Raw genomic sequence first — 25,919 nt, forward strand, 5'->3', positions numbered from 1 at the left:
AAGACTCCTTTAAAATGTACCTTGATGAGCACTTGGCACGTCATAACATTGAAGGCTATGGGCCAAGTGCTGGTAAATGTGATTAGGTAGGTAAGTCAGGTGTTTCTCACATGTCAGTGCAGACTTGATGGGCCAAATGGCCTCTTCTGCACTGTGTGATTTTGTGATTCTGATTCTGTGACTCTACTTCCACCACCTTTTGAGGAAGCGAGTTCCAAAGACTCATGGCTCTGAGAGAAAAAACTTCTCCTCATCCCTGTCTTAAATGGGCGACCCCTTATTTTTAAACAGTGACCCCTAATTCTAGATTCTCCCACAAGTGGAAACACCCTCTCCACATCCACCCTGTCAAGACCCCTCAGGATAAAATAACGGATGCACAAGTTGCCAGAATTGGAGGAGTGCAGTGCATTTGTCATTATTTCTAGTCTTGTTGTATAGTACTGTAGCTATGTTATATACTTTCAGTCATACGGTCATTACAGCAAAGAAGTCCTTTTGGCAACTCAAGTCCATGCCAACTCTCTGTCGAGGCTCTGTGTCCAGGTCAGGAAACGATGAGCATGGATCTGTTGGTCAGCATGAATCGGCACCTTCAGGAGAATTGGGAGGATGTATATTAGCTACAACAGAGTGAGAATACAGGGACAGTTTGTGGATTGGAGATTTACAGCATTTGGGAAATGAGACAGGAAAAAAATGTTCCATTGCAACTAGAATTGTCTGTTTTGAATTTCTATCCTGGACTGACAGTGATGACTTTTGTAAACTCCTTTTACAGGATATTACAAGGGGAGGATTTGCAGGCAGAAATCTCAAAACAGACATCACATCCAGATCAGACAGAGGCACTCAATTCATCCATTCCTGAATATCATCGGCTTTTGACTCAAGAAGGAGAAATGTTTGTCGGTTTGAGGCCATTCGGCCCTCGAGCCTGCTCCACCATTCACTGAAATCATGACTGATCTGGTTGTGGTCTCAAATCCACTTTCCTGTCTGCCCTCATAGCCCTTCGCTCCCTTGGTTGTCAAAAATCTGTCCAAAACATCCTTGAATGAACCAGCCTCCACTGCTTTCTGGGGAAGAGATTTCCACCTACTGGTGACCCTCTGAGAGAAAAAAATCCTGATCTCAGTCTTAAAATGGAGACCTCTTATTCTTAAACTGTGCCCCCTGGTTCTAGTCTCCACTGTCTGCTTCAAAAGATTTTAAACATCAGTTTAAGGAAAAGCACTGAGACACACACACCCGAGTGAGAGTGTTCCAGTGCACTGACTGTGGAAAGAGCTTTAACCAGTTACACAGCCTGAAAGAACATCACACCATTCACAGTGTGGAGTAACCGTACACGTGTTCTGTATGTGGATGAGTCTTCAACTGATCGTCAAACCTGGGGAGGCACAAGGACACCAGCACCACGGAGAAACTGTGGAAATGTGGGGACTGTGGGAAGGGATTCAGTTACCCATCCCAGCTGGAAACTCATCGACGCAGTCACACTGGGGAGAGGCCATTCACCTGCTCTGAGTGTAGGAAGAGATTCAGTGATGTATCCACCCTGCAGAGATGCCAGCGAGTTCACACAGGCGGGAGGCCATTTGCCTGCTCTGAATGTGGGAAGAGATTCAGTGATTCATCCCACCTGCGGACACATCAGCGTATCCACACGGGGGAGAGGCCGTTTGCCTGTTCTGTGTGTGGGAAGGGATTCACTCGGTTATACCTCCTGGTGATACACCAGCGAGTTCACTCGGGGGACAGGCCGTTCACCTGCTCCGAGTGTGGGAAGGGATTCAGTGATTTATCCAACCTGCTGAGACACCAAAGAGTTCACACTGAGGAGAGGCCATTCATCTGCTTCGTGTGTGGAAAGGGATTCAGTGATTCAACGACTGTGATGAGACACCAGCGAGTTCACACTGGGGCGAGGCCGTTCACCTGCTCCATGTGTGGCAAGAGTTTCAGTGACTTGTCCACCCTGCTGAGACACCAGTGAGTTCACAAGTGATTAATGGGGTTGGATTCTGCTGTTATTGTTGCTGTTAATCACATCCAGAACTAAGCCATGTTCATTCTGGCAGTTGAAGTGGGAGGGTCAGCAAATTGGTCTATGTCAGTATTTATGCTCCGCATAAGCCTCAACACACCCCTCTTCATTTCCCTCCATCAGCATATCCTTCTATTCCTTTCTTCCTCATGTTTGTATCTAGCTTCCCCTTAAATGTATTCATGCTATTCATCTTAACCACTCACTGTGGTAGTGAGTTCCACATTCTCACCACTCGCTGGGTAAAGAGGTTTCTCATGAAATCCCTATTGGATGATTGAACCCCTTCATAATTATAAAGACTTCCATCAGGTCACTCTTCAGTCTTCCTCTTTTCTAGAGAAATACACCCCCTCCTTTCCTGAGGGTTAAATGCTCTCAGTTCTGGGATTATTCTTATGAATCTTTATTGCTCCTTCTCCAGTGCCTCTATTTCCTTTTTCTAAATGGAGATCACAAATGTTGACAGTCCTCCCAGTGTAGTCTAACCATGGTTCTAAACAAGTTGAATATAACCTCCCTGCTTTTCAATTCTATCCCTCTAGAAAGGAAGGCTATATATGGGCCTCACATTTTAGGAAAGATGTGAAGTGCTCAGAGAGGGTGCCGAGGAGATTTACGAGAATGGCACCAGGGATGAGGACTTCAGTTAGTTGGAGAGACTGGAGCAACTGAAATTGTTCTCTTTAGATCATAGAGTCACTCGGGCAGAGAAGGAGGCTATTTGGCCCATCGTGTCCATGCCAGCTCTCTGTAGAGCGTACCAGTCTGTCCCATTGCCCTGTTCTATCTCCGTAGCCCTGCAAGTTTATTTCCCTCAGGTGTTCATCCAATTTCCTTTTGAAATCATTCATTGTCTCTGTTTCCACCACCTTCGTATGCACTGAGTTCCAGATCGTTACCACTCACTATGTAAAAATGTTCCTTCCTCACATCCCCATACATCTCCTACCCAAAACCTTAAATCTATGTTCCCTCAACATTGTACCATCGACTAACGGCAACAGCTTTTCTATGTCCACCTGATCTAAACCTGTCATAATCTTCAACACCTCTATCAAGTCTCCCCTCAAACTCCTTTGCTCCTCGGAGAGCAACTCAGCCTGACATCTAAAATTTAGAACAAACAAAATATGTTGATACCTGAAACAAAATGGGAATGTTTATTTTCTGTTTTAAAAGTATTGGGAAAGTATTGTACTGAACAGTAAAGGAATTGGAATAACTCATCAAGGGTGTAGTTCAATGGAATATATCAATCTAGTATCCATATACATTGTGGTGAATTCAGGAAAGTGAAGAGACGTATAAGTTGACAGATTTCACTTGGAAATATTTCTATCCTTTGCCTATGAACTTTTTTTAAAATAAAGATGTACATTTGAAAGCCTGGCCACTACCTGAAACCTCAGCAACATACTGGGGGAGATAAGTGAAGATCTCGAGACTGACACCCACTTTGATCTTTTGATGAGATCACCTGAAAGTGAAGAACGTGTGACATGATTTTGGGATACCGGTTTGAGTGTGCGTATGTGATTTGTTACATGTAAAATGACTAACACGGGGAAATCCATTGTGAACCTACACTGAAGAACGGGTCCCAAACATCTGCAGCTCCTTGATACCCAGCATAACATGAATGGTTCATGTGACCAGGGGAATGAGACAACATTTTGAAATCATCAAGGAATTGACACATTCTCCATAGTGAAACTGACTTTAAAACAAACAGGATAGAATTAAATACACTGGTCTTGGTCAAAAAGTGAGTAAAATTAAAGTAAAAGGGATAAAAATTTGGATTGGGACAATTAGGGGCTTGGGAGAAATAATACTCGATAAGGGCTGGCCACAAGTTGGGTAGGGGTAAAGAGAGAGCTGGAGAATCCTGTACATCCATGCTTGACCTGTTGCTTGAAGCATATGTCCTTACATACTTGTAACTTAGAACTCATGATGCTGCTTCAGGAGAAGAAAAGATCAGGTAGATGTTACTCCAGGCAGGGCCAAAACAGAACTGGAAAATAACGGAGTTAAACTGAGTGAGAAGTTGGAGAGAGTACTCCTCCCTCTCAAGGTGTGGACTGTAAGAATCCTGGGGAACCCCTACTTCGGCTTTTCTTGCTTATCCGTGAATACTGAATTAAATTATATGACTGGCTGTGCATTTATTTTTAATTTGATTGTTACACTTCTCCTGTTTCTATTCCTGCTGAGATTACGCTCTGGGCAAGGATGGTTGACAGGTGACAGAATGGGAAATTGTGGTTTGGTCTTCATTGACCAAATGTTTTATTGATCCGAAAGGTGTAAAAGGGGCCAAACTTCAGCAGAAATCTAGCAGAGCTGAGAACAGACAGCATGTTATGTGGGAACAGGGAGATGAACAGCTCCCAGAGAACAGAGAAAACAAGAGTGCCTTGAATCCTAGACAACACCTGGGTGCCAAGGCCAGAATGTTTTCACTGCTTGGCCTGGGAATGCTGACTCCCTGCCCCGGGGATGGAATGTGGGGAAATCAATTGTTTGAGAGTTTGATGTGGCTCGGACGGGTACAGATGGTTCAATGACAGGTTTTGTAATTGGTCCATTCAAATATTAAGCAGGCAATGGTTGGGTTAAATCAGTCTCCATAGACTTTGCGATATTTAAAAAAATAAGTATAAGAAGGGATTCCTCGAGCACATAGATTTTTAGAGATTTTACATATTGCACTGACTGGTGCCATGGCATCTGGGGCGGACCAGGGAGCATTTACATGGAGATGGTGCTTCTATCCAGGGTGTAATGGTAATGCTGCTGCACTTTGATACCACTGCTCAGACATTTGCAAGTGTCAGGTCTTATTTATACTGAATAAAATCTAACCACTGTCACCAGTAAGGGTTATCACTGTGAATCATTTCAGAAGTAGAGAGACAGAAAGGTAACGGAGGGTCAATTGAGAAGTCTAAATTAGCATTTGAATGCTTGTCAGTTAGATGCATATCATTTTTTTATTATTTCTCAGGGACAAATCTCCCCCCTCAAGTAAAATCTTAGCAATTAACAAGCAATTCTGCTTCTCAATAAGTACAGTAAAGTTCACAGTGAGGTCTTGTTAGTCTAAATCTTATCAAAACACAGCGTACACGTATCAGTCTGTGGATTCGAAATCCAAGGTGAGCCCCAACTTTCTTACAAAGCTGGTGGGGACCATTAATGCTTGAAGAGAATTCTGAAAATCCAGTAATTATCTGAAAGAGCTGTGCCACAAGATTTCACATTATTGCACAAAAACAAACTTCATTGTATAAACAAGTAAACAAAGCAAATACTGCTAACTTAACACCATGTTTTGAAATCACTTAAGCTATAAAACCCATTCTACCTTTTGTTGAGGCCCAAAAGTTTACATTAAACGGTGCGAGCTCTTGAAGGTTCATTCACTTTTCCTGGGACCAACCCACGTGCCACAGCCTTCTGGAATTCACTTTGATTTCTCCTCAGTGTTGCAGCTCCTGTTCTGAGGTGCAAGATTTCCTGGGCATCTTTCCATTAGCTTTTGGCTAATTGGCGCTTAAAAATTACTGCAAGACCTCACGACTGTGGATTCCACTGCTCAAGCAGGAGCCTCACTGCCTTCTTGCCCTGACTTTTCCCCCAGGTTGCTCCCACATCATCTTCACAGCTCTTTCCAAGCTAATTGTTGAAGCTGACTGCTTTCTGTTACAAGACTAACTGCCTTTCACTGAAAGGATCACTATAAATTTCGCCCTCCAGCTCAAACTAGGTTGATCGTCCAGCTTCTTTTCGCCTCACCAATGCCAAGGGGGCTGAAAACGATACAAGAACAAATCTGCAATTGCATTCTGTGAGGAACACCCAGATAAATGAAGCAAAAGAGCCTTCGAACCCCCACTGCCCATCTCCAAGGCAATGTAGCAAGCTTTGGGATGTTCCAAACAGAAATGCAAACTAAATATCATTTACCTTCAAAACACATTTTCATTCTGTGATCCTTATGAAATAAGAAATTGGAGTTCGTAACGAGGCACAAAGAGCATCATTCCACTGGAGGCAAAGTTGTAAAACTGGGCAGTCCAGCAGAAAGAAACGCTCCAATCTTCCCAGTTTGCCAGCTGGCAGAATGTGCAAAATTCAGTCAAGGATGTGATTAACTGCAGCAATAACAGTAGAATCCAAACTCCGTAATATTCACTTGTGAACTCGTTGGTGCTTCTGAAAATTGTATAACCGATTAAATCTCTTCCCACACTCAGAGCAGGTGAATGGTGTCTCCCCAGTGTGAACTCGCTGATGTGTCAGCAGACTGGATGTCTGTGTGAATTCCATCCCACACTTTGAGCAGGCGAATGGCCTGTCCCCAGTGTGAACACGCTGGTGTCTCAGGAGGTTGGATGAATCACTGAATCTCTTCCCACATTCAGAGCAGATGAATGGCTTCTCCCCCGTGTGAACTCGCTGGTGTTTCAGCAGGCTGGATGACTGAGCAAATCCTATCCCACACTCAGTGCAGGTGAATGGCCTCTCCCCAGTGTGAACTCGCTGGTGTGAGAGCAGGCTGGATGACTGAGTGAATCCCATCCCACATTCAGTGCAGGTGAACATCCTCTCCCCAATGTGAAGTCGCTGGTGTCTCAGCAGGTTGGATGACCGATTGAATCCCTTCCCACACTGAGAACAGGTGAACGGCCTCTCCTCAGTGTGAACTTGCTGGTGGTGTAGTAGGGTGGATAAGTCAGTGAAGCCCTTCCCACACTGAGAGCAGGTGAATGGCCTCTCCCCCGTGTGAACTCGCTGGTGTCTTACCAAGTTACATGACTGAGTGAATCCCTTCCCACAATCAGAGCAGGTGAACGGCCTCTCGCTGGTGTGAACTCGCTGGTGTGTCAGCAGGTGGGATGAATGGGTGAATCCCTTCCCACAATCAGAGCAGGTGAATGGCCTCTCCCCAGTGTGAGTGCGTCGATGACTTTCCAGCTGACATGGGAATCTGAATCCCTTCCCACAGTCCCCACATTTCCAAGGTTTCTCCATTGTGCGAGTGTCCTTGTGTCTCTGCAGGTTCGACAATCAGTTGAAGCCTCGTTCACGCACAGAACGCGTCTATGGTTTTTCCGCTGCTGTGAATGATGTGATGTTTCTTCAAGCTGTGTAACTGGGTAAAGCTCTTTCCACAGTCAGTGCACTGGAACACTCTCACTCACATGTGTGTGTGTCGGTGCTTTTCTGGTCAAACTGATGTTAAAAAGGCAGATCATATTCAGGTGTTGATGAATCAAGTGACACTGTCAGATCATGTTGAGATTTCTGTTCTGAAAATCCTCACCTTCTGATATTCTGTAAAAGAGGTTTACAAAAGTCATCACTGTCAGTACAGGATAGAAATTCAGAAAAACAATTCCAGTTTCTACGGAACATTCTTTTCCCTCGTTCCCAAAAACCTGTAAATATCTGTGCCCACACACTCTACTTCCATTCCCACTCTGCTGTACCTAATTTACAACCTTCAAATGCTCCTGAAGGTGTCGATTTGTGCTGATTGACAGATCCATACTTACTGATTCTATATATATATATTTATATATATATATGGACTAAAAATTCTTGGAATATATAGTACTGTATTATTTGAAACATGGAGATGTGAGGAAGGACTTTTATGTAGGCAGTGAGCGATCATGATCTGGAACTTGCTGCCCATGAGGGTGGTGGAAGCAGAGATGATCAATGATTTTAAAATGAAATTAGGTGGGCATTTAAAAGCAATAAATTTGCAGGGCTACAGGAATATCAAGGGAAAACGGGACTGAGGGTGTTGCTTGACAGAGAGTCGGTATTGAATTGAGTTGCTGTATGGACTCCTTCTATGCCTTAATGATCCTATGATTGGAAATATATGCAGCAGAACATTACCAGACTAGAAATAAAATTAATGTACTTGATTAGAGAACCATAAACAATACCTGTCATATACATATAGCATGCAGATCCAGCCAAGCTGTTGCACTGCAGCTACCCATGTCAAATTTGCCCTGTTAAGTCCTGTACACAATGCGGCCGATCACTGCCCCATCAGCCTACTCTTAATCATCAGTAAAGTAATGGAAGGGGTAATCAACGGGGCTATCAAGTGGCACTTGCTTAGAAATAACCTGCTCATTGAGACCCAGTTTGGATTCCACCATGGCCACTCAGCTCCTGACCTCAATACAGCCTTGGTTCAAACATGGACAAAAGATCTGAACTCCTGAGGTGAGGTGAGAGTGACAGCCCTTGACATCAAGACTGCATTTGACCAAGTGTAGCGTCAAGGAGCCCTGGTAAAACTGGAGTCAATGGAAATCAGGGGGGAAACTCTCCATTGGTTGGAGACATACCTAGCACAAAGGAAGATGGTTGTAGTTGTTGGAGGTCAATCATCTCAGCTCCAGGACATCACTGCAGGAGTTCCTCAGGATAGTGTCCTCGGCCCAACCATCTTAAGCTGCTTCACCAGTGACCTTCCTTCCATCATAAGGTCAGAATCATTGATGATTGCACAATATTTAGCAGCAATCTTGACTCCTCAGATACTGAAGTAGTCCATGTCCAAATGCAGCAAGACCTGGACAATATCGAGGCTTGGGCTGACAAGTGGCAAGTAACATACATGCCACACAAATGTCAGACAATGACCATCTCCAACAAGAGAGAATCTAACCATCACCCCATAATGTTCAATGGCATTACCATCACTGAAACCCCCACTGTCAACATCCTTGGGATTGCCATTGACCAGAAACTGAGCAAGACTAGCCATATAAATACTATGGCAACAAGAGCAGGTCAGAAGCTAGGAATCCTGCGACGAGTAACTCACCTCCTGACCCCACAAAGCCTGTCCACAAGGCACAAGTCAAGGGTGTGATGGAATACTCCCCACTTGCCTTCATGAGTGCAGCTCCCACAACACTCAAGAAGCTTGACACCATCAAGACAAAGTAGCCCAGTTGATTGGCACCACATCCACAAATATTCACTCTCTCCACCACTGGTGAACAGTAGCAGCAGTGTGTACCACCTACAAGATGCAGTGCAGGAATTCACCAAGGCTCCTTAGATAGCACTTTCCAAACGCTCAGCAGGACCATCTAGGACAAGGGCAGCAGATAGATGGGAACACCACCACGTGGAAGTCCCCTCCAAATCACTTACCATCCTGACTTGGAAATATATATTGCCGTCCCTTCACTGTCACTGGGTCAAAATCCTGGAACTCCCTTCCCAACAGCACTGTGGGCGTACCTGCACCACATGGGCTGCAGCAGTTCAAGAAGGCACCTCACCACCACCTTCTCAAGGGCAACTAGGGATGGGCAATAAATGCTGGCCCAGCCAGCGAAGCCCACATCCTGTGAATGAATAAAAAAACTAGACAGATCTCTGTCTTATTTTAATTTACTCTTCGCTTAAATGCTGGTCATCTCCTGCGAAGCCACCCCTTTAATTGTGAACATTACAAAAGAGACTATCCTTTTAGCAAGGCAAATAAATGTGTCAAGCTGAGGGGGCAAAGCATGTCAATGTCTCAAGAGATAGACCTGGGCCAACCTTTCCAAAGTCTGCACTCTCCCTGGATTCACTTCCTTGCCTTTTAGTTCCTGCAAGTCAACAACTTACTCCCAGAATTAGAAAAGAAATGGTCAGAGGGAAACACTGATTTCCTCACAGATGTTGCCCAGAGGAGGAAGTTTCAGTCTGAAGCTCATTGTCCACAATGGAACCCTGCCTGAATCAGCCAATAGGAATCACTCTGCTCCGCGGTGACGTGCTCGGGTTCCAGTCTGCGGGCCAGGCGCGCAGACGCGGGATCCCCGCCCCCACCCTTTGTCCCCGCTCCTCCGACACCATCTCGAGCCGAGGTTTCCAGGCAACCGGCTGACGGCTCCGGCCAGAGCGAGAAGCCGCTCGGCGAACTCCCCCTCCCCAATCATTCTCTACGGCGGCTGGCTGGGCCGAAAAGAGATCGAGAGCGACCACTGACTGCAGCCGCACTGCGCCTGCTCCGGACTGCTCGGACCAGCAGCTGTTTCTGCGCCTGCGCGCTGGGCTGCCAGCTGAGGGGAGGGGAGGAGGCTTGACAAAATGTCTTTGCTTTATTTTCTACCAAGTCCTGTAGTCTGGTTACATCAGTTCAGCGTTTGTTTTTAGTTTCACACGCACAAAAACTTCCTCCTCTGTTCAACATCTGTGAATAAAACACTTTATTTCCTTTGCCTGGGAAACACAGAGAGTTGTGGGAATCTGTAACTGGAATTAGTGCCAAATATGCTGAGGGGGGAAATGCTGGTGATTTTGTGGAGCCTGTTTTTATTGTATAAACTGTTTAAAGTGAAAATTATCCTGTCTATTCAAATACTGTTTGTCCGTTAATGCAGGCTTCACTTCTGTTGCTTTTAGCTTGATTGCTGCAGTAAAAATTTTAAAAAGTGAAACCTTGTCCTTCAGTTTATTCCATTGGGATTGCCTGGGAATTTGTTTATTAACCTTATTGGTCTTCACATGATAATAACAGCAGAGATATGTCCAGTGTTGTTATATAGTACATATTAGATATATTATTTATGTTTCAGCAGTAGAGTATGTTTATAATTATTTCTATTCTTGTAATATAGTACTATAACTATGTTATATATTTCCAGTCAGAGAGACATTACAGTACAGAAGGATTCCATTCAACAACTTGAGTCCATGTCAACTCTCTGAAGAGAAATCTAGTCAGACCCATTACCCCTCTATATCCCTTGTTCCTACAAGTTTATTTCCTTCAAGCGTCCATCCAACTTCATTGTGAAATCCTTGATAATCTCTGCTTCCACCATCCTCGTCGGCAGCGAGTTCCAGATCATGACTGCTTGCTGCCAAAGGAAACTTCTTCCTCACATTCCCCCAGTATCTCTAATCAAGTGACACAATCCTCTATATCACTCACATTTTTAGTCCGTAATATAGACATCTATAGAGGCTAGCTGCCTGCATGAAGATTTTCAGGTCTCTGTGTTCAGGACAGGAATGCAGTGAGCATGAATCTGTAAATCAGCATGAATTCAGGAGAATTGGGAGGGTGTATATTAGGTACAGCAGAGTAAGAATATAGGGAGAGTGTGTGGGATGGAGATTTCCAGCTTTTGGGTAATGAGAGAGGAAAGAATGTTCCATAGAAATTAGAATTGCCTGTTCTGAATTTCTAATCTGTACTGACAGTGATGACTTTGTAATCTACTTTTGCAGGATATTAGAAGTGGAGGACTTGCAGAGGGAAATCTCCAATGAAACATCATGTCCAGATCTGACAGAGTCACTAAATTCATCAGGACCTGAATTTCATCAGTGTTTGAATCTAGAAGGAAAAATGTTTGTCTGTTCTGTCTGCTTCAAAACGTTTTAAACATCAGAGTGACTGGAAAAGCACCAAGATACACACATCCACACACACCCCAGTGGGAGTGTTCTAGTGCATTAACTGTGGAAGCTTAAACCAGTTATACAGACTGAAAGAACATCGCACCATTCAGACGGGAGAGACCATACACCTGTTCTGTGTCTGGATGAGGCTTCAACTGATCTTCTAACCTGGAGAGACACAAGAATACCCACATCCTGGAGAAACCATGGAAATGTCGGGACTGTGGGAAGGGATTCCCTTCCCCATCTGAGCTGGAAACTCATCAACACATTCACACTGGAGAGAAGCCATTCACATGCTCAATGTGTGGGAAGGGATTCACTCAGTCATCCCACTTGCTGACACACCAGCGAGTTCACGCTGGGGAGAGGCCATTCACCTGCCCTGAATGTGGGAAAGAATTCAGTGATTCAGCCACCTTGTGGAAGCACCAGCAAGTTCACGCTGGGAAGAGACCATTCACCTGCTCTGATTGTGGGAAAGGATTCATTCAGCCATCTGGTGACACAGTGGCAGGTTCACATGGGGGAGAGGTTGTTCACCTGCTCCATGTGTGGAATGGGATTCACTCAGTCATCTCACCTGCTGAGACACCAGTGAGTTCACACCGGGGAGAGGCGGTTCACCTGCTCTGACTGTGGGAAGGAATTCACTCAAGTATCCAATCTGCTGAGACACCAGCGAGTTCACACCGGAGAGAAGCCTTTCACCTGCTCTGAGTGTAGGAAGGGATTCAGTGATTCATCCAGCCTGCAGACACACCGGCGAGTTCACAGCAGGGAGAGTCCCTTCATCTGCTCTGACTGTGGGAAGGGATTCGCTCAGGTATCCAACTTTCTGAGACACCAACGAGTTCACAAGTAGTTACAGGGGTTAGATTCTGCTGTTATTGCTGCTGTAAATCACATCCAGAACTGAACAATGTTCACTCTGACAGTTAGTGAAGTGGGAGGGTCGGAGGGTTTCTTCCTGCTGGACTGGCCGGTCTCACAACTTGGCTCCCAGTGGATTGATGCTCTTTGAGCCCGGGAGCGCACATTTCCACTGAAATGATCTGCAAAAGCAGATGAAGGACATTTATTTTATCCTGGATAGTAAATAGTGTTCTGCCCACCACTACAGGTAGATCTAAAATGTATACATTTGTCTCTGTTCCGTTGAGTCTGCAGCACAGGCCAGGCCAGTCGGCACAATTGGTCTTTGTCATTATTTATGTTCCACATGGGCCACCACCCACCCCTCTTCATCTCCCCCCATCAGCATATCCTTCCATTCCTTTCTCCCTCATGTATGTATCTAGCTTCCCCTTAAATATATTCATGCTATTCACCTCAACCACTCGCTGTGTTAGTGAGTTCCACATTCTCATCACTTGCTGGGTAAAGAGAAAAGCAGCCCCAGTCTTTCTTGAAGCTTAAATGTTCTCAGTTCTGGTATTATTCCTGTGAATCTTTGTTGCCTCTTCTCCAGTGCCTTTATTTCCTTTTTCTAAATGGAGATCACAAATATTGACAGCACTCCCAGTGTAGTTTAACCATGGTTCAAAACAAGTTAAACATAACCTCCCTGCTTTTCAATTCTATCCCTCTGGAAAGGAACCCTAAATATAGGCCCCACACTTTAGGAAAGACGTGAAGTTCTGAGAGAGGGTGCAGAGGAGATTTACGAGAACGGTACCAGGGATGAGGGACTTCAGTTCATTGGAGAGACTGGAGTTCCAGACTGTACCACTTACTGTGTAAAAATATTCTTCCTCACATTCCCCTGCATCTCTTTCCCAAAACCTTAATTCTGTGTCCCCTCATCTTTGCACCATCAGCTAATGGGAACAGCTTTTCTTCATCCACCTTATCTAAATCCATTATAAACTTGACAACTCTATCAAATCTCCCCTCAATCTCCTTTGCTCTGAGGAGAACAACCCAGCTTCTCCAACCTAACCTTGTCGATAAAATCCCTCATACCTGGAACCATTCTGATAAATCTCCCCTACACCCTCTCAAGGCCCCTCACATCCTTCCTAAAGTGTGGTGACCAGATCTGGACTCATTACTCTAGTTGTGGCCTAACCAGAACTTTATAAAGGCTCAATATAACTTCCCTGCTTTTGTTCTCAATACCTCAATTTCTGAAGCCCAAGATCCCATTTACTTTGCTAATTCCTCTCTCACTCTGTTCTGCCACTTTCAATGATCACTGCACATGAACCCTCAGGTCCCTCTGTCGCTGCTCACACTTTAGAACTGTGCCGTTAAGCCTATGTTGCCTCTCCCTAATCCTTCTGCCAAATCACATCACCTCACACTTCTCGGTATTAAATTCCATCTGCAACCAAGGGGAGATTTAAGTGTTAAACTAAACATACAGAGAAGAGGAGGCACTGCTTTCTTTAATATAACACCCACAATTGAAGATGACCCCCGCTCCCTTTTAAATGCACACGAGGTTCATAGGGCACAGAAGGAGGCTGTTCGGCCCATCATGCTCATGCTGGCTCTTTGAAAGAGCTTTCCAAATAATCCCGTAGCCCTGACATTTTCCTTTCCTTACGAGAATCTGTCCAATTCCCTTTTGAAGGATACAGTTGAATTTGCTTCCAGCAGGTTTTCAGACAGTGAATTCCAAATCACAACAACTCGCTGCGTGTTTAAAATAATTTTGGATGTATTGTGTTTAGATTTTCAGAAAGGATTTGAAAAGGTGTTACAGAAGAGGATATAATACAAAATTAGGTTTTAATCTACATTAATGATTTAGATGAGGGCTCCGAGTGTAATGTTTGCTGACAATTAAAAAATGACTTACATTCCTGCAGGGCCTTTTACCACCACAGGATCCCCAAAGTGCTTTACAGCCAATGAAGTGCTTTCTGAATTGAAGCCTTTGTCGTATGAAACGCATCAGCCAATTTGTGCACAGCAAGATCCCTCAAACCTCTGAGAGAGCAGACAGCACCCTCGGTTTAACATCTCATTCAATAGATGGCAGCTCCAACACAGTGCGACACTCCCTCGGTGCTGGCACTAGGAACGTGGGCTTTGATTTTGGTGCTCAGGTCCCTGGGGTTGGATTTGGTCCCACAATCTTCCGACTCAGAGGTGAGAGTGCTGCACACTGAACCACGACTAACACTATAGACAACGCAAATTAGAAAGAGAAAGTTACTCTTTAAATGCCCCCACACTCTGCCTCCAGTGTCTAAACCTAACATCAAGAATCCCAGTATAAATAACGTGTATTTTACTAACAAATTTCTTCACTCAGAGGGTGGTGAATCTTTGGAATTCTCTGCCCCAGACGGCTGTGCGGGGTCAGCTGTTGAGTATGACTGAGATCGATAGATTTCTACATCTTAAAAACATCAAGGGACACGAGGATGGTGCAGGGAAATGGTGTTGAAGAAGAAGATGAGCCATTGAATATATTGAATGGTGGAACGGGCTTGAAGGGCTGAATGGCCTACTCCTGCTCCTATTTCTTACGTTCTTAAATGTTGAAGTGTTGGTTTGGAGCCGTAGGTTTCGACTTCCCATTTGAGCCTCTGACACCTTTCTGTCTCTCTACTGCTCGTGTCAATGACAGCCAGGCGACGGACCTGAGGTCTAAATGTAAATGAGAATAACAGGGCCTGGGACCCCGTTGGGAAACTGCCGTGGGCATCGAACTAATAGAGAGACAGGGAGGTGCTGGAGGATTGACTTGGAAATGAGCCTCCAACCAATTGGGGCACATGAGGGTGAAACCGGGGTTGATGCTGACACAACCCCTTGATGGACCTGGAATCAGGAGAAAGAAAAACCATTGTTTATGGTTGAGCTTTGTGTAAGCTTCCTGACCGTGGTGGTACATACAACAGCTAACCAGGCAAGATGTTGTGATCAGGCTTTAGAAACATACCCTGTGTAGACTAGTTCTCCGAAGCTGTGAGCTTGTCAACTGGGGCAGTGAAACTAGGCGTCCAACAGCCACAGTGACCTCTAATATTGGACATTGGATATAACCCTGTTGTGTATAAAGATCTATCTGATGCTGGGCTATTGTGATGGAATTGAATCAATTAATGGTCAGATTAACTCTATCAGTTAATAACATTGATTCAAGCAGTGTTTACTCTGTCAATCTGTTCATAAAATGGTGTTAGTTAATGCATGTCTGTGTCTGGTCTTAATTTCATTACTTGTTTTTGTTACTATCCAAGTACAGTGGAGAGAAAGACAGAGTTAACATTTCGAGTCCATATGACTCTTCTTCAGACTCTGAAGAAGAGTCATACAGACTCGAAACGTTAACTCTGTCTTTCTCTCCACAGAGGCTGTCAGACCTGCTGAGTTTTTCCAGCACTTTTTGTTTTTGTTTCAGATTTCCAGCATCCACAGTATTTTGTCTTTATCTGATCCAAGTACAGTGTTTACTCTGTTAATCTGTTCATAAAATGGTGTTAGTTAATGCATATCTGTGTCTGGATTCAATTTCATTACTTATTTTTGTTACTGACTAGTGTCTCGGTCTCCTCTCTCTCTCTCTCTCTCTCTCACCCTGTGTTCCTCTCTGTACACTGATTAGGGTCTCGCTCAACCCTTGTTACTGTCAATATAAATCCTCATTTAAAAAGGCATTGATCAATCAGGGGCTGTCATCAGCATAGATTTGTTCAGGGAAGGTTGTGTCTGACTAAATCGAGTGAATTTTTTGAGGACGTGACAAGGAAGGTTGATGGGGTAGTGCATTTGAAGTAATCTATATTTTTGGATTTTAGAAAGGCTTTTGATAAAGTCCCACATGTCAGATTAATCAGTGAATTAAACACTCATGGGATCCAAGGGTAAGTAGCAAGTTCGACCCAATATTGGCTCAGTGACAGGAAACAAAGGATAATGGTCGACAGATGTTTTTGTGAGTGGAAGGCTGTTTCCAGTGGGTTTCCACAGGTAACAGTATCAGGTCCTGTGCTGTTCATGGCACAGATCAATGATTTAGACTTAAACGTAGGGGTTATGATTCAGAAGTTTGCAGATGAGGCACAAATTGGCCATGGGTTTGATAGTGAGGAAGAAAGCTTTAGGCTGAATGGACTGGTCAGATGGGCAGTAAAGTGACAAATGGAATTCAATCCGGGGAAATGTGAGGTAATGAATTTGGGGAAGGCTAATAAGGCAAGGGCATACACAATAAAAGGTAGGATACTGAGAAGTACAGAGGGACCTTGAAGGGTACGGCTACAGATCCCTGAAGGTAGCAGCACAGGGTGATGTTGAGGTGAATAACATAGATACAGTTAAGGGGAAGCTGGATAAACACACGGTGGAGCAATGAATAGAAGGATATGCTGATCAAGTTAGATGGGAGCAGGATCAAATGAAGTATAAGTACTGGCATGGATCTGTTGGGTTGAATGGCCTGTTTCTGTGCTGTATATTCAGTGTAATTTAGCCTGGTATTGCCTTTAACTCTGATATAGCCCATCCTGGGTTAAAGAGAAATAGTTTTACTCACAAAAGACCATTTCAGCTCATTGTTTCCAGCTATTGTCCAATCAATGCCTCTTGTCAGTCACATGTCCAGGTGAGCAGCCAAGACATTCAATTCAGCTACCATCATCTCATGTGATTTGTCGCAATATGTCTTGGAAGATCAGAATTTTAGCAAATGGACTGAAATTATTTAAATTTACTGGGTCCCAATTATTTCCTGAACCAATTATTACTTTTCAGCCAGTCTTATTCAAATTGGAAAGTTCATTCAGGACAAAGCAGACCATTGGATTGTCACCCCATCCACCACCTTAAATATTCACTCCCTCCAGCACCAACACACAGTGGCTGCAATGTGTACCATCTACAAATGCTCCACAGCGACTTTCCAAGTTTGCTTCAACAGCATCTTCCAATCCCACAGCCTCGAATGACAAGGGCAACAGACACATGGGAACAGCAGCACTTGCAATTCTCCTGTGAGTGACACGCCATCCTGACTTGGAACTATATTGCTTAGGGTGTGTAAGAAAACCACTTCAGCTCAAATTCTGTGTGTATGCAAACCGCTTTGCTCAGCATCTCTGCAAAAAGAATGGGATGAGGGCTTCGCTGGCTGGGCCAGCATTTATTGCCCATCCCTAGTTGCCCTTGAGAAGGTGGTGGTGAGCTGCCTTCTTGAACCACTGCAGTCCATGTGGTGTAGGTACACCCACAGTGCTGTTAGGAAGGGAATTCCAGGATTTTGATCCAGCGACAGTGAAGGAACGGCGATATATTTCCAAGTCAGGATGGTGAGTGATTTGAAGGGGAACTTCTAGCTGGTGGTGCTCCCATCTATTTGCTGTCCTTGTCCTTCTAGGTGGTAGTGATCGTGTGTTTGGAAGGTGCTGTTGAAGGAGCCTTGGTGAATTGCTGTGATGCATCTTGTAGATGGTACACACTGCTGCTACTGTGCGTTGGTGGTGGAGGGAGTGAATGTTTGTGGATGTGGTGCCAATCAAGCGGGCTGGATTGTCCTGGATGGTGTCAAGCTTCTTGAGTGTTATGGGAGCTGCACTCATCCAGGCAAGTGGGGAGTATTTAACCACACTCCTGACTTGTGCCTTGTAGATGGTGAACAGGCTTTGGGAAGTCAGGAGGTATGTTACTCATCGTACTATTTCTAGCCTCTGACTTGCTCTTGTAGCCATAGTATTTATATGGCTAGTCCAGTTCAGTTTCTGGTCAATGGTAACCCCCAGGATGTTGGTAGTGGGGGATTTAGTGATGATAATGCCATTGAACATCAAGGGGCGATGGTTGGATTCTCTCCTGTTGGAGATGGTCATTGCCTGAATGTTACTTGTCACTTGTCAGCCCAAGCCTAGATATTGTCCAGGCCTTGCTACATTTGGACATGGATTATCTGTGTATGCACACAAACCCCTTTAGAACAGAGTCCCTGTGTATCCTGGCCCCTTTTAGCTCAGTATCCCCTTGTTCAGCCCGTTCTGCTGGATCCTGGGCAGGTTTCTATTTGACCATTTCCTGATCTTTAGCCAATATCCTCTGGTCCCTAGCTATGTCTATATTTCTAAATATGCGCTGTTTGTACATTAAGATCCTGAGCTGAAACTTGAGATTGGCTTACATGTTAAAAACGCCTCATCTCAACCTAAGTTACAAATGCTGAAATGCCTAATCTTAGAAATAAGTATTTAATTGGCTGAAGGTTGGGAGATGTTAGGCTTTATCGCAAGAAGATTTGAGTACAGGAGTAGTGAAGTCTTGCTTCAATTGTATAGAAGCTTGGTTAGACCGCATCTGGAGTACTGAGTGCAGTTTTGGTTCCCTTACCTCAGAAAGGATATTATTGCTGTAGAGGGAGTGCAACGAAGGTTCTCCAGCCTTGTTCTGGAGATGGCAGGATTGTCTTATGAAGAGAGACTAGGCAACCTTGGCCAGCATTCTCTAGAGTTTCGAAGAATGAGAGGTGATCTCATTGAAACCTACAAAATAATGAAAGAAATAGACAGAGTTGATGTGGGTAAGATGTTTCCCCTGGTCGGGGAGCCTAGAACCAGGGGACACAATTTCAAAATAAAGAGAAGCCACTTAAGACCAAGATGAGGAGAAATTTCTTTATTCAGAGAGGGGGATTCTTTGGAATTCTTGACCCCGAAGGGCTATGGAAGCTCAGTCATTGAGTATGTTAATGGTAGAGATTGATAGATTTCTGATTAACAATAACGTAAAGGGTTATGGGGACAGTGTAAGTAAAAGGCATCAAAGTGTTCGATCAACCATGATCGTACTGAATGACGGAGCAGGCTCGACGGGCTTAATGGCCTTCTCCTGTTCCATTGTTCCTATGTTCCTGTGTTGTATAATGTAAGTTCTTCACACAGAATATACAGCACAGAACCAGGCTAATCAGTCTATGTCATTTGTACTGGACACGAACTTCCTCCTGCTTTACTTCAGCAAATCCTACCTTTCTTCCACAAGTGTTTATGCAGCTTTCCCTTACACACATCTATGATATTCACCTCAATCACTCTGTGCGGTAGCAAGTCCCACATTCTCACCACTCTCTGGGTGAAGAAGTTTATTTTCTTAACACTCTTCATGCCCCTTTTAATTGTTGCCTATTTTCTCAGCTCGATCTGCTGATCCTGGAATGGGGCAAATGACAGGGAAAGGATGAGGCCACTGACACTTCACATCACTTCCCCGAACACCATGCCTCAGTCAGCCTCATACTCTTGCCTCTGAGTCTGAACATCGTGGGTTTGAGTCCCCACTCCACAGACTCAAGTCCCCCAAAACCCTGGGCTGACACTCTTTCAGTCTTCAGATGCCAGGTTCCAAACCTCTGGAGTTCCCTCCCTTAACCTCTTCACTTCTCACTCCTCTTTTAAGACTCTTCTTAAAACCTACCTTTTCATCTCTCAGTGACATCAAGGACTTGACAAACTGTTTGTCCAAAACAAAGCTGATTTATTTGACATTACCAGAATATTAAACTCTAGCCCAGTTATAGGGATTAATAACAGCAGAAACAGACCCCAACTGTTAGAATTAATATGGTTCAGTCCTGGATGTGATTAACAGCAGCAAGAACAGCAGAATCTAACCCCTACAGTCAAACATGAAGTCACTAGTGTGTCAGAAGGTGGGATGAGCGAGTCCCTTCCCACAAGTGGAATTCTTAAACAGCCATAGCCTGGTGTAAGATCATTGGTGTGCCAACAGGTTGGAAGATTGGCTGAATTCCTTCCCATACATTAAAGGGCCTCTCCGTGGAGTGAACTCACTGTTGTGCCAGCAGGTTGACTGACAGAATGAATCTCTTCCCACAAATGGAGCAGATGGATCTACCCTGTGTGTGCTCACTGGTGGGTATCAAGTTCAGTGAGTGAACTTCCCACTGACAGAACATATGAATGGCCTCAACCCACTGTGGCTGCACGCTTTCACAAAATCTCATCTACTGTCGTGATTATATAGTTCATCACCAGTCTGGTAACAGTTGGCCATCATCAGCTTGGATGATCAATTTAAGCCTCACACTGATATCTGAAACCTTTCCCACAGACAGAATAGACAAATGTTTCTCCTTCCACATTCAAGGGCCGATGATCGTCAGGACCCGATGAATCGAGTGACTATATCAGATTTTGATGTTATGTTTGGTTTGTGTTTGCTATCTGCAAATCCTCCCTACTAATCCCCTATAAAAGGAGATTACAAAAATACATTACTGTGAGCGAGGAGTAGAAATCCAGAACTGTCAATTTTAGTTGTCATGGAACATCCTTCTCCCTCGCAAACGACAAATCTCTGTCCCCCCACACACTCCCTTCTCCCTATTGATTGTAACCTTAATTCATCCAATTATCCTCCTCCTGCTTTTCTCCCAATTCTCCTCCCCAGAAGGTGCTGACTCTCAGGTTCAGTTTCACACTCACTTATTGTCTTTCACAATATGTCACCCAGGTGTTTCAAATCTTCGTTGAAGAAGAGCCATATTGGACTCAAAATGTTAACTCTGTTTCATTTTCCACACATGTGGCCAAGCCTTGTGATTGTCTGCAAAACTTTCAATTTTTATTTTAGTCAAAATCTTTACGCCTGAAGCTGACAAACTATTTGAACAGACTGAGGTCACTGCGCCCTCCACTCCCATTTTTCATCCTAGTCCCAGGAGTTTGGAAGCTGAGCTCCGGATGAGTAATGGCGGCTGCAGCCCCCACAAGTCCTCGCGCTGGGGAAACCGCTCAATCCATCGAGCGGACGGGCGACCCGGGACTGCGCATGTCTAACGGAGCGGGAAATTGCGCATGTGCCAAAGAGAGCCCATCCCACCTACTTGCTGAGGTTCGGTCCAATGGGAAGAGTTGGAGGACCGGAAGAACGCTGGTCCTCCAGTCAATCAGCGCGTACTTTGTGACAATGAAGATTGAGCTTCACAGCCTGAAACTTCCTCCTGTGTCCAACATCTGTGAGTAAAACACTTTCTTTCCTTCCTCTTTCCATTTCTTTTCTAATTCTGGGGGTAAATTGTTGACTTGCAGGAACTGAAGGGAAGGGAAGTGAATCCTGGGAGGGTGCAGACTCTGGAAAGGTTGGCCGAGGTCTCTCTCTTAACGACATTGACATCCTTTGCTCCCTCAGCTTGACACATTTATTTGGCAAAAAGGATGGTCTCTTTCTTAATGTTCAGAATTAAAGGGATAGTTTCCCCAGGAGATGGCTGGCATTTAAGGGAACAGTAAGTTAATATAGGACAAAGATATGTCTAGTGTTGTTATATGTTACTTAGTTGATATATTATTTATGGTTCTGTAATAAAGAAAATTTGCAACTATTTATTGTTTTCTAATATAGTACTGTAGCTACGTTATATATTTCCAATCGCTGAGTCGTTACAACACCAAAGGAATCCAAAAGGCAACTAGTGTCCATGCTGACTCTCTGTGGAGCAATCCAGTCATTCCTTTTCCCCTCTATATCCCCAGAACCCTGCAAGTTTATTTCCTTCAAGTCTTTAACCAATTTCATTTTGAATCATTTGATCGTCCCTACTTCCACCAGCCTCATAGGAAGCGAGTTCCAGGCCACGACAGCTGACTGCCTAAATAAAGTTCTTCCTCGCGTTCTGGCTTTATCTCTAATCAAGTAATGAAGTCCTCTATATTACACACATTTTTAGTCCAGTAATATGGACATAGGCTAGCAGCCTGCATGAAGATTTTCAGGTGAGCGTGGATTTTTCGATCAGCATGTATCGTCACCTTCAGGAGAATTGGGAGGCTCATTATTAGGTACAGCAGAGTGAGAATGGAGGGAGAGTGTGTGGGACAGAGATTTACAGCTTTTGGCGAATGAGAGAGGAAAGAATGTTCCATAGAAACTAGAATTGTCTGTTCTGAATTTTTATCCTGTACTGACAGTGATGACTTTTGTAAACTCTTTTGACAGCTGATTAGAAGGGGAGGATTTGCAGAAAGAAATCTCAAATGACATTTCCAAATCTTACAGACACTTGATTCGATGGGACCTGAATATCACCAGCCTCTGAATCTAGATGCAGAACTGTTTGTCTGCTCTGTCTGCTTCAAAAGATTTTAAACATCAGTGTGACTGGAAAAGCACTGAGCACACACACCCGAGTGAGAGTGTTCCAGTGCACTGACTGTGGAAAGAGCTTTAACCAGTTACACAGCCTGACAAAAAAAATCACACCATTCACAGCGGGAAGAAACCATACACATGTTCTGTGGTAGAAGAGACTTTAACTGCTTGTGAAGCCTGGAAGAGACACAGGGACACCGGCACCATGGAGAAACCGTGGAAATGTGGGGACTGTGGGAAAGGATTCAGTTTCCCATCCCAGCTGGAAACACATCGCCGCATTCACACTGGGGAAAGGCCGTTCACCTGTTCTCAGTGTGGGAAGGGATTCACTCAGTTATCCACTCTGCAGGAACACCAACGGATTCACACCGGGGAGAGGCCTTTCACCTGCTTTGAGTGTGGAAAGGGATTCACTCATTCATCCGCCCTGCGGCGACACCAGCGAGTTCACACTGGGGAGAGGCCGTTCACCTGCTCTGAGTGTGGGAAGGGATTCACTCATTCATCTGCCCTGCAGAAGCACCAGCGAGTTCACGCCAGAGAGAGGCTGTTCACCTGCTCTGAGTGTGGGAAGGGATTCAGTCGTTCATTCGCCCTGCGCAAGCACCAGCAAGTTCACACTGGGGAGAGACCGTTCACCTGCTCTGAGTGTGGGAAGGGATTCACTCGGTCATCTCACCTGCTGACACACCAGCGAGTTCACACTGGAGAGAGACCGTTCACCTGCTCTGTATGTGGGAAGGGATTCAGTGAATCATCCACCCTGCAGAATCACCAGGCAGTTCACACCGGAGAGAGGCAATTCATCTGCCCCGTGTGTGGAAAGGGATTCACTCAGTTATCAAGCCTGTTGCGACACCAGCAAGCTCACACTGGGGAGAGGCCATTCACCTGCTCCGAGTGTGGGAAGGGTTTCATTCAGTCAACCAGTCTGCTGACACACCAGCGAGTTCACACTGGAGAGAGGCCGTTCACCTGCAGTGAGTGTGGGAAGGGATTCACTGATTCATCGAGCCTGTGGAAGCACCGGCGAGTTCACACTGGAGAGAGGCCATTCATCTGCTCCGTGTGTGGAAAGGGTTTCACTGAATCGTCCAGCCTGCGGACACACCGACGCGTTCACTCTGGAGAGAGACCATTCACCTGCATTGAGTGTGGGAAGGGATTCACTGATTCATCCAGCCTGAAGAAACACCGTCGAGTTCACACTGAGGAGAGATGCCCTTCACCTACTCTGAGTGTTGGTAGGGATTCATTGATTTGTTGAACTTGCTGAGACACCATGGCTATCACACCAATTGGTGACCTTTTAGATGCTCTGACTGTGGGTGTTAGTTGTATAAACTCAGTTTAAGTGTCTACACGTGGAGGGCATTGATTAGATGGTTGCATGAGTGGCTGGAAAGAGAAACTTATTGACATAGAGTGGAGTGAAGTCAGGAGGTATATATCTGTAATGTTTCACTCTGTGAACAAATATATACAAGTAAAGATTTGCACCTGTTTCTTCCTTCGCCTTAAGGCTGTCAGGATTATAACATGGTAACTGAGAATGCTTGTCTAATGATGTAGGTTGGAGATTTAAGGAAAATAAAATTTCAGACAGAAGTTACGATCCGAGTAGCTTTTGTGAGAAATGGCTGAAAGCAAGTGGGAATTGTCAGCGTCTGAGTGGCCACTGATGTTCTCAGAGTCTGGGCCATATGACCAGTGGAAGAATGAAGTGGATATGTGGACACGGGTTATGTCCCTACCAAGGAGAAAACAAGGTATGGCCTTGGCATTGTCACTTGTCAAATCAGAAGCAAAGTATTTTGTGAGCTGGATGCCCGTCAGTTGGATACTGAGGAAGGTTTGGATCTTCTATTCGGGTTCATTGATGAGATTTACAAGAAAGATGATCTAGTGGATTCCTATGAAGCATAGTCAGACTTTGATAGATTTTGAAATCAGATGGTCATTCCATGGAGGAACAGATCATGGACTTTAACACATTATATAAAAGATTGAAGAAATTCAATTTACACATGCCCGGTTCAGTCTTAGCATTTAAATTGCTGGATTGTGCTGAGGTGTCACATATGGACAAGCTTTTGGTTCTAACTGAGTTTCAGTTCTCAGAGAGAGACTCTCTGTTGGATCAGATGTGAGATGTGTGCTGCCTTCAAAAAATTCCCGGGAAGCAGTCATTTCCGGCAGCCTTGATGGAACAAATGGAACATTCTGCAGTGTCGCAACGAATAGAGGACCTAATGATTGCCGCCTTTTGTGATGGTCCAGATACTGGACGCAGGCGTCAGTGCAATGCAGGGATGAGAAATGAATTCCGATTGTAGGATCAAGGAATTCCACCCTTTTAATTTCTTTTTCCAATTTCTTACCTCCTCAGAGGTGGTCCCGCCCTCCCAGCTGCCTTGTGTTCCCGGCCACATGTGATCTCAGAACTGTCCCTGTGCATTGTGATCTTCGCACGCCACATTCAATCCCTCCATCCTCACCCGGCAGCTTGCGATCCAGCACATTTCACACACAGTTAATAAATTGCACAGGGTGGGGGGAGGTGGGGTGGGGGGCAGAGAGGAAGGCTCCAAGCTTCAGATTTAAAGAGACAAAAGCTGAGAGAACAGCTTGCAAGAGGCAAGAATGCCCAAAGAACGGCTGAAGGTCTGTAACTCTTTACTATGGGCCTGTGAAGTAGTGGTGTACTGTTGATGGCTGAGTCAGTGAGAGAGTGTGCATGGAAGACAGTTTGAATGCATGTGGTAACCCAAGGGAGAGGATCATCGGAAGAAGAGTTCAAAACCCTGGAGGTGGACCCCAGCGGAAGGCGTCTGAGAGAAAGTGTTGGTTTGGGAGAAGATTCCAAAGCGAATTCTTGGAAAGTGAGATTGGAAACCCTCACGTGAAAGACAGAGTTCAGTGAGGCTGTTTGTCTCACGTGTAACAAGCGTCTGGGGGGAGTTGAGGAGAAATCCATAGCATCTGTCTCGGATGGCATCTGTCACTTGGTTTCAGAGCGTAGTGTGTCTGACCACAGGTTGCCAATTGGTTTACGTGGACTGTACTTACTGTGAACATTAGAGTATTAGATAGCTTTTGAAGTTTATGTTATTGTTACAAATCTGGCTATATCTGTAAATGTATAGATGTGGGTGAAGGAGTATTGTAATATAGTTCATCTTTTCTTGTTAAATAAATGTTTTATTCTTTTGTTCCACGTTCATTAGCTGACTTCGGTGACTCTGTTCAGTAACCACTCTCCACGTATCTAAACGAACAAATAAAAGTTAGGATCTATCAAGCTGGGTTCCAGCCTGGGATC

The 25,919-nt window shown here is 44.7% G+C and overlaps 2 protein-coding genes across 3 annotated transcripts in view; one reads left to right on the forward strand and one right to left on the reverse strand.

Moving 5' to 3' along the window:
* The first annotated feature begins 1,145 nt into the window (after positions 1–1,145).
* On the forward strand, positions 1,146–25,818 carry LOC144697011 (uncharacterized). 2 transcript variants are annotated; one of them, XM_078568765.1, is made up of 2 exons: positions 1,146–1,269; positions 22,648–25,818. In XM_078568765.1, the coding sequence occupies exon 2, from the start codon at positions 22,800–22,802 to the stop codon at positions 23,862–23,864; it is 1,065 nt and encodes a 354-aa protein (XP_078424891.1). In that variant the 5' UTR covers positions 1,146–1,269; positions 22,648–22,799; the 3' UTR covers positions 23,865–25,818. The 2 variants fall into 2 exon arrangements, with proteins under 2 accessions (XP_078424891.1, XP_078424890.1); XM_078568764.1 differs by lacking the exon at positions 1,146–1,269 and adding an exon at positions 21,338–21,461 and having other exon boundaries at positions 22,442–25,818.
* LOC144697912 (uncharacterized) overlaps positions 6,251–25,919 on the reverse strand; it is a 294,824-nt gene continuing 275,155 nt past the window's right edge. The window contains 1 exon segment of the mRNA XM_078569873.1: positions 6,251–7,114. Within this exon segment, the coding sequence (XP_078425999.1) occupies positions 6,251–7,114 (864 nt within the window).

The sequence above is a fragment of the Cetorhinus maximus genome, chromosome 23 (genome assembly GCF_964194155.1).
Source record: "Cetorhinus maximus chromosome 23, sCetMax3.hap1.1, whole genome shotgun sequence".
Lineage (NCBI taxonomy): Eukaryota > Metazoa > Chordata > Chondrichthyes > Lamniformes > Cetorhinidae > Cetorhinus > Cetorhinus maximus.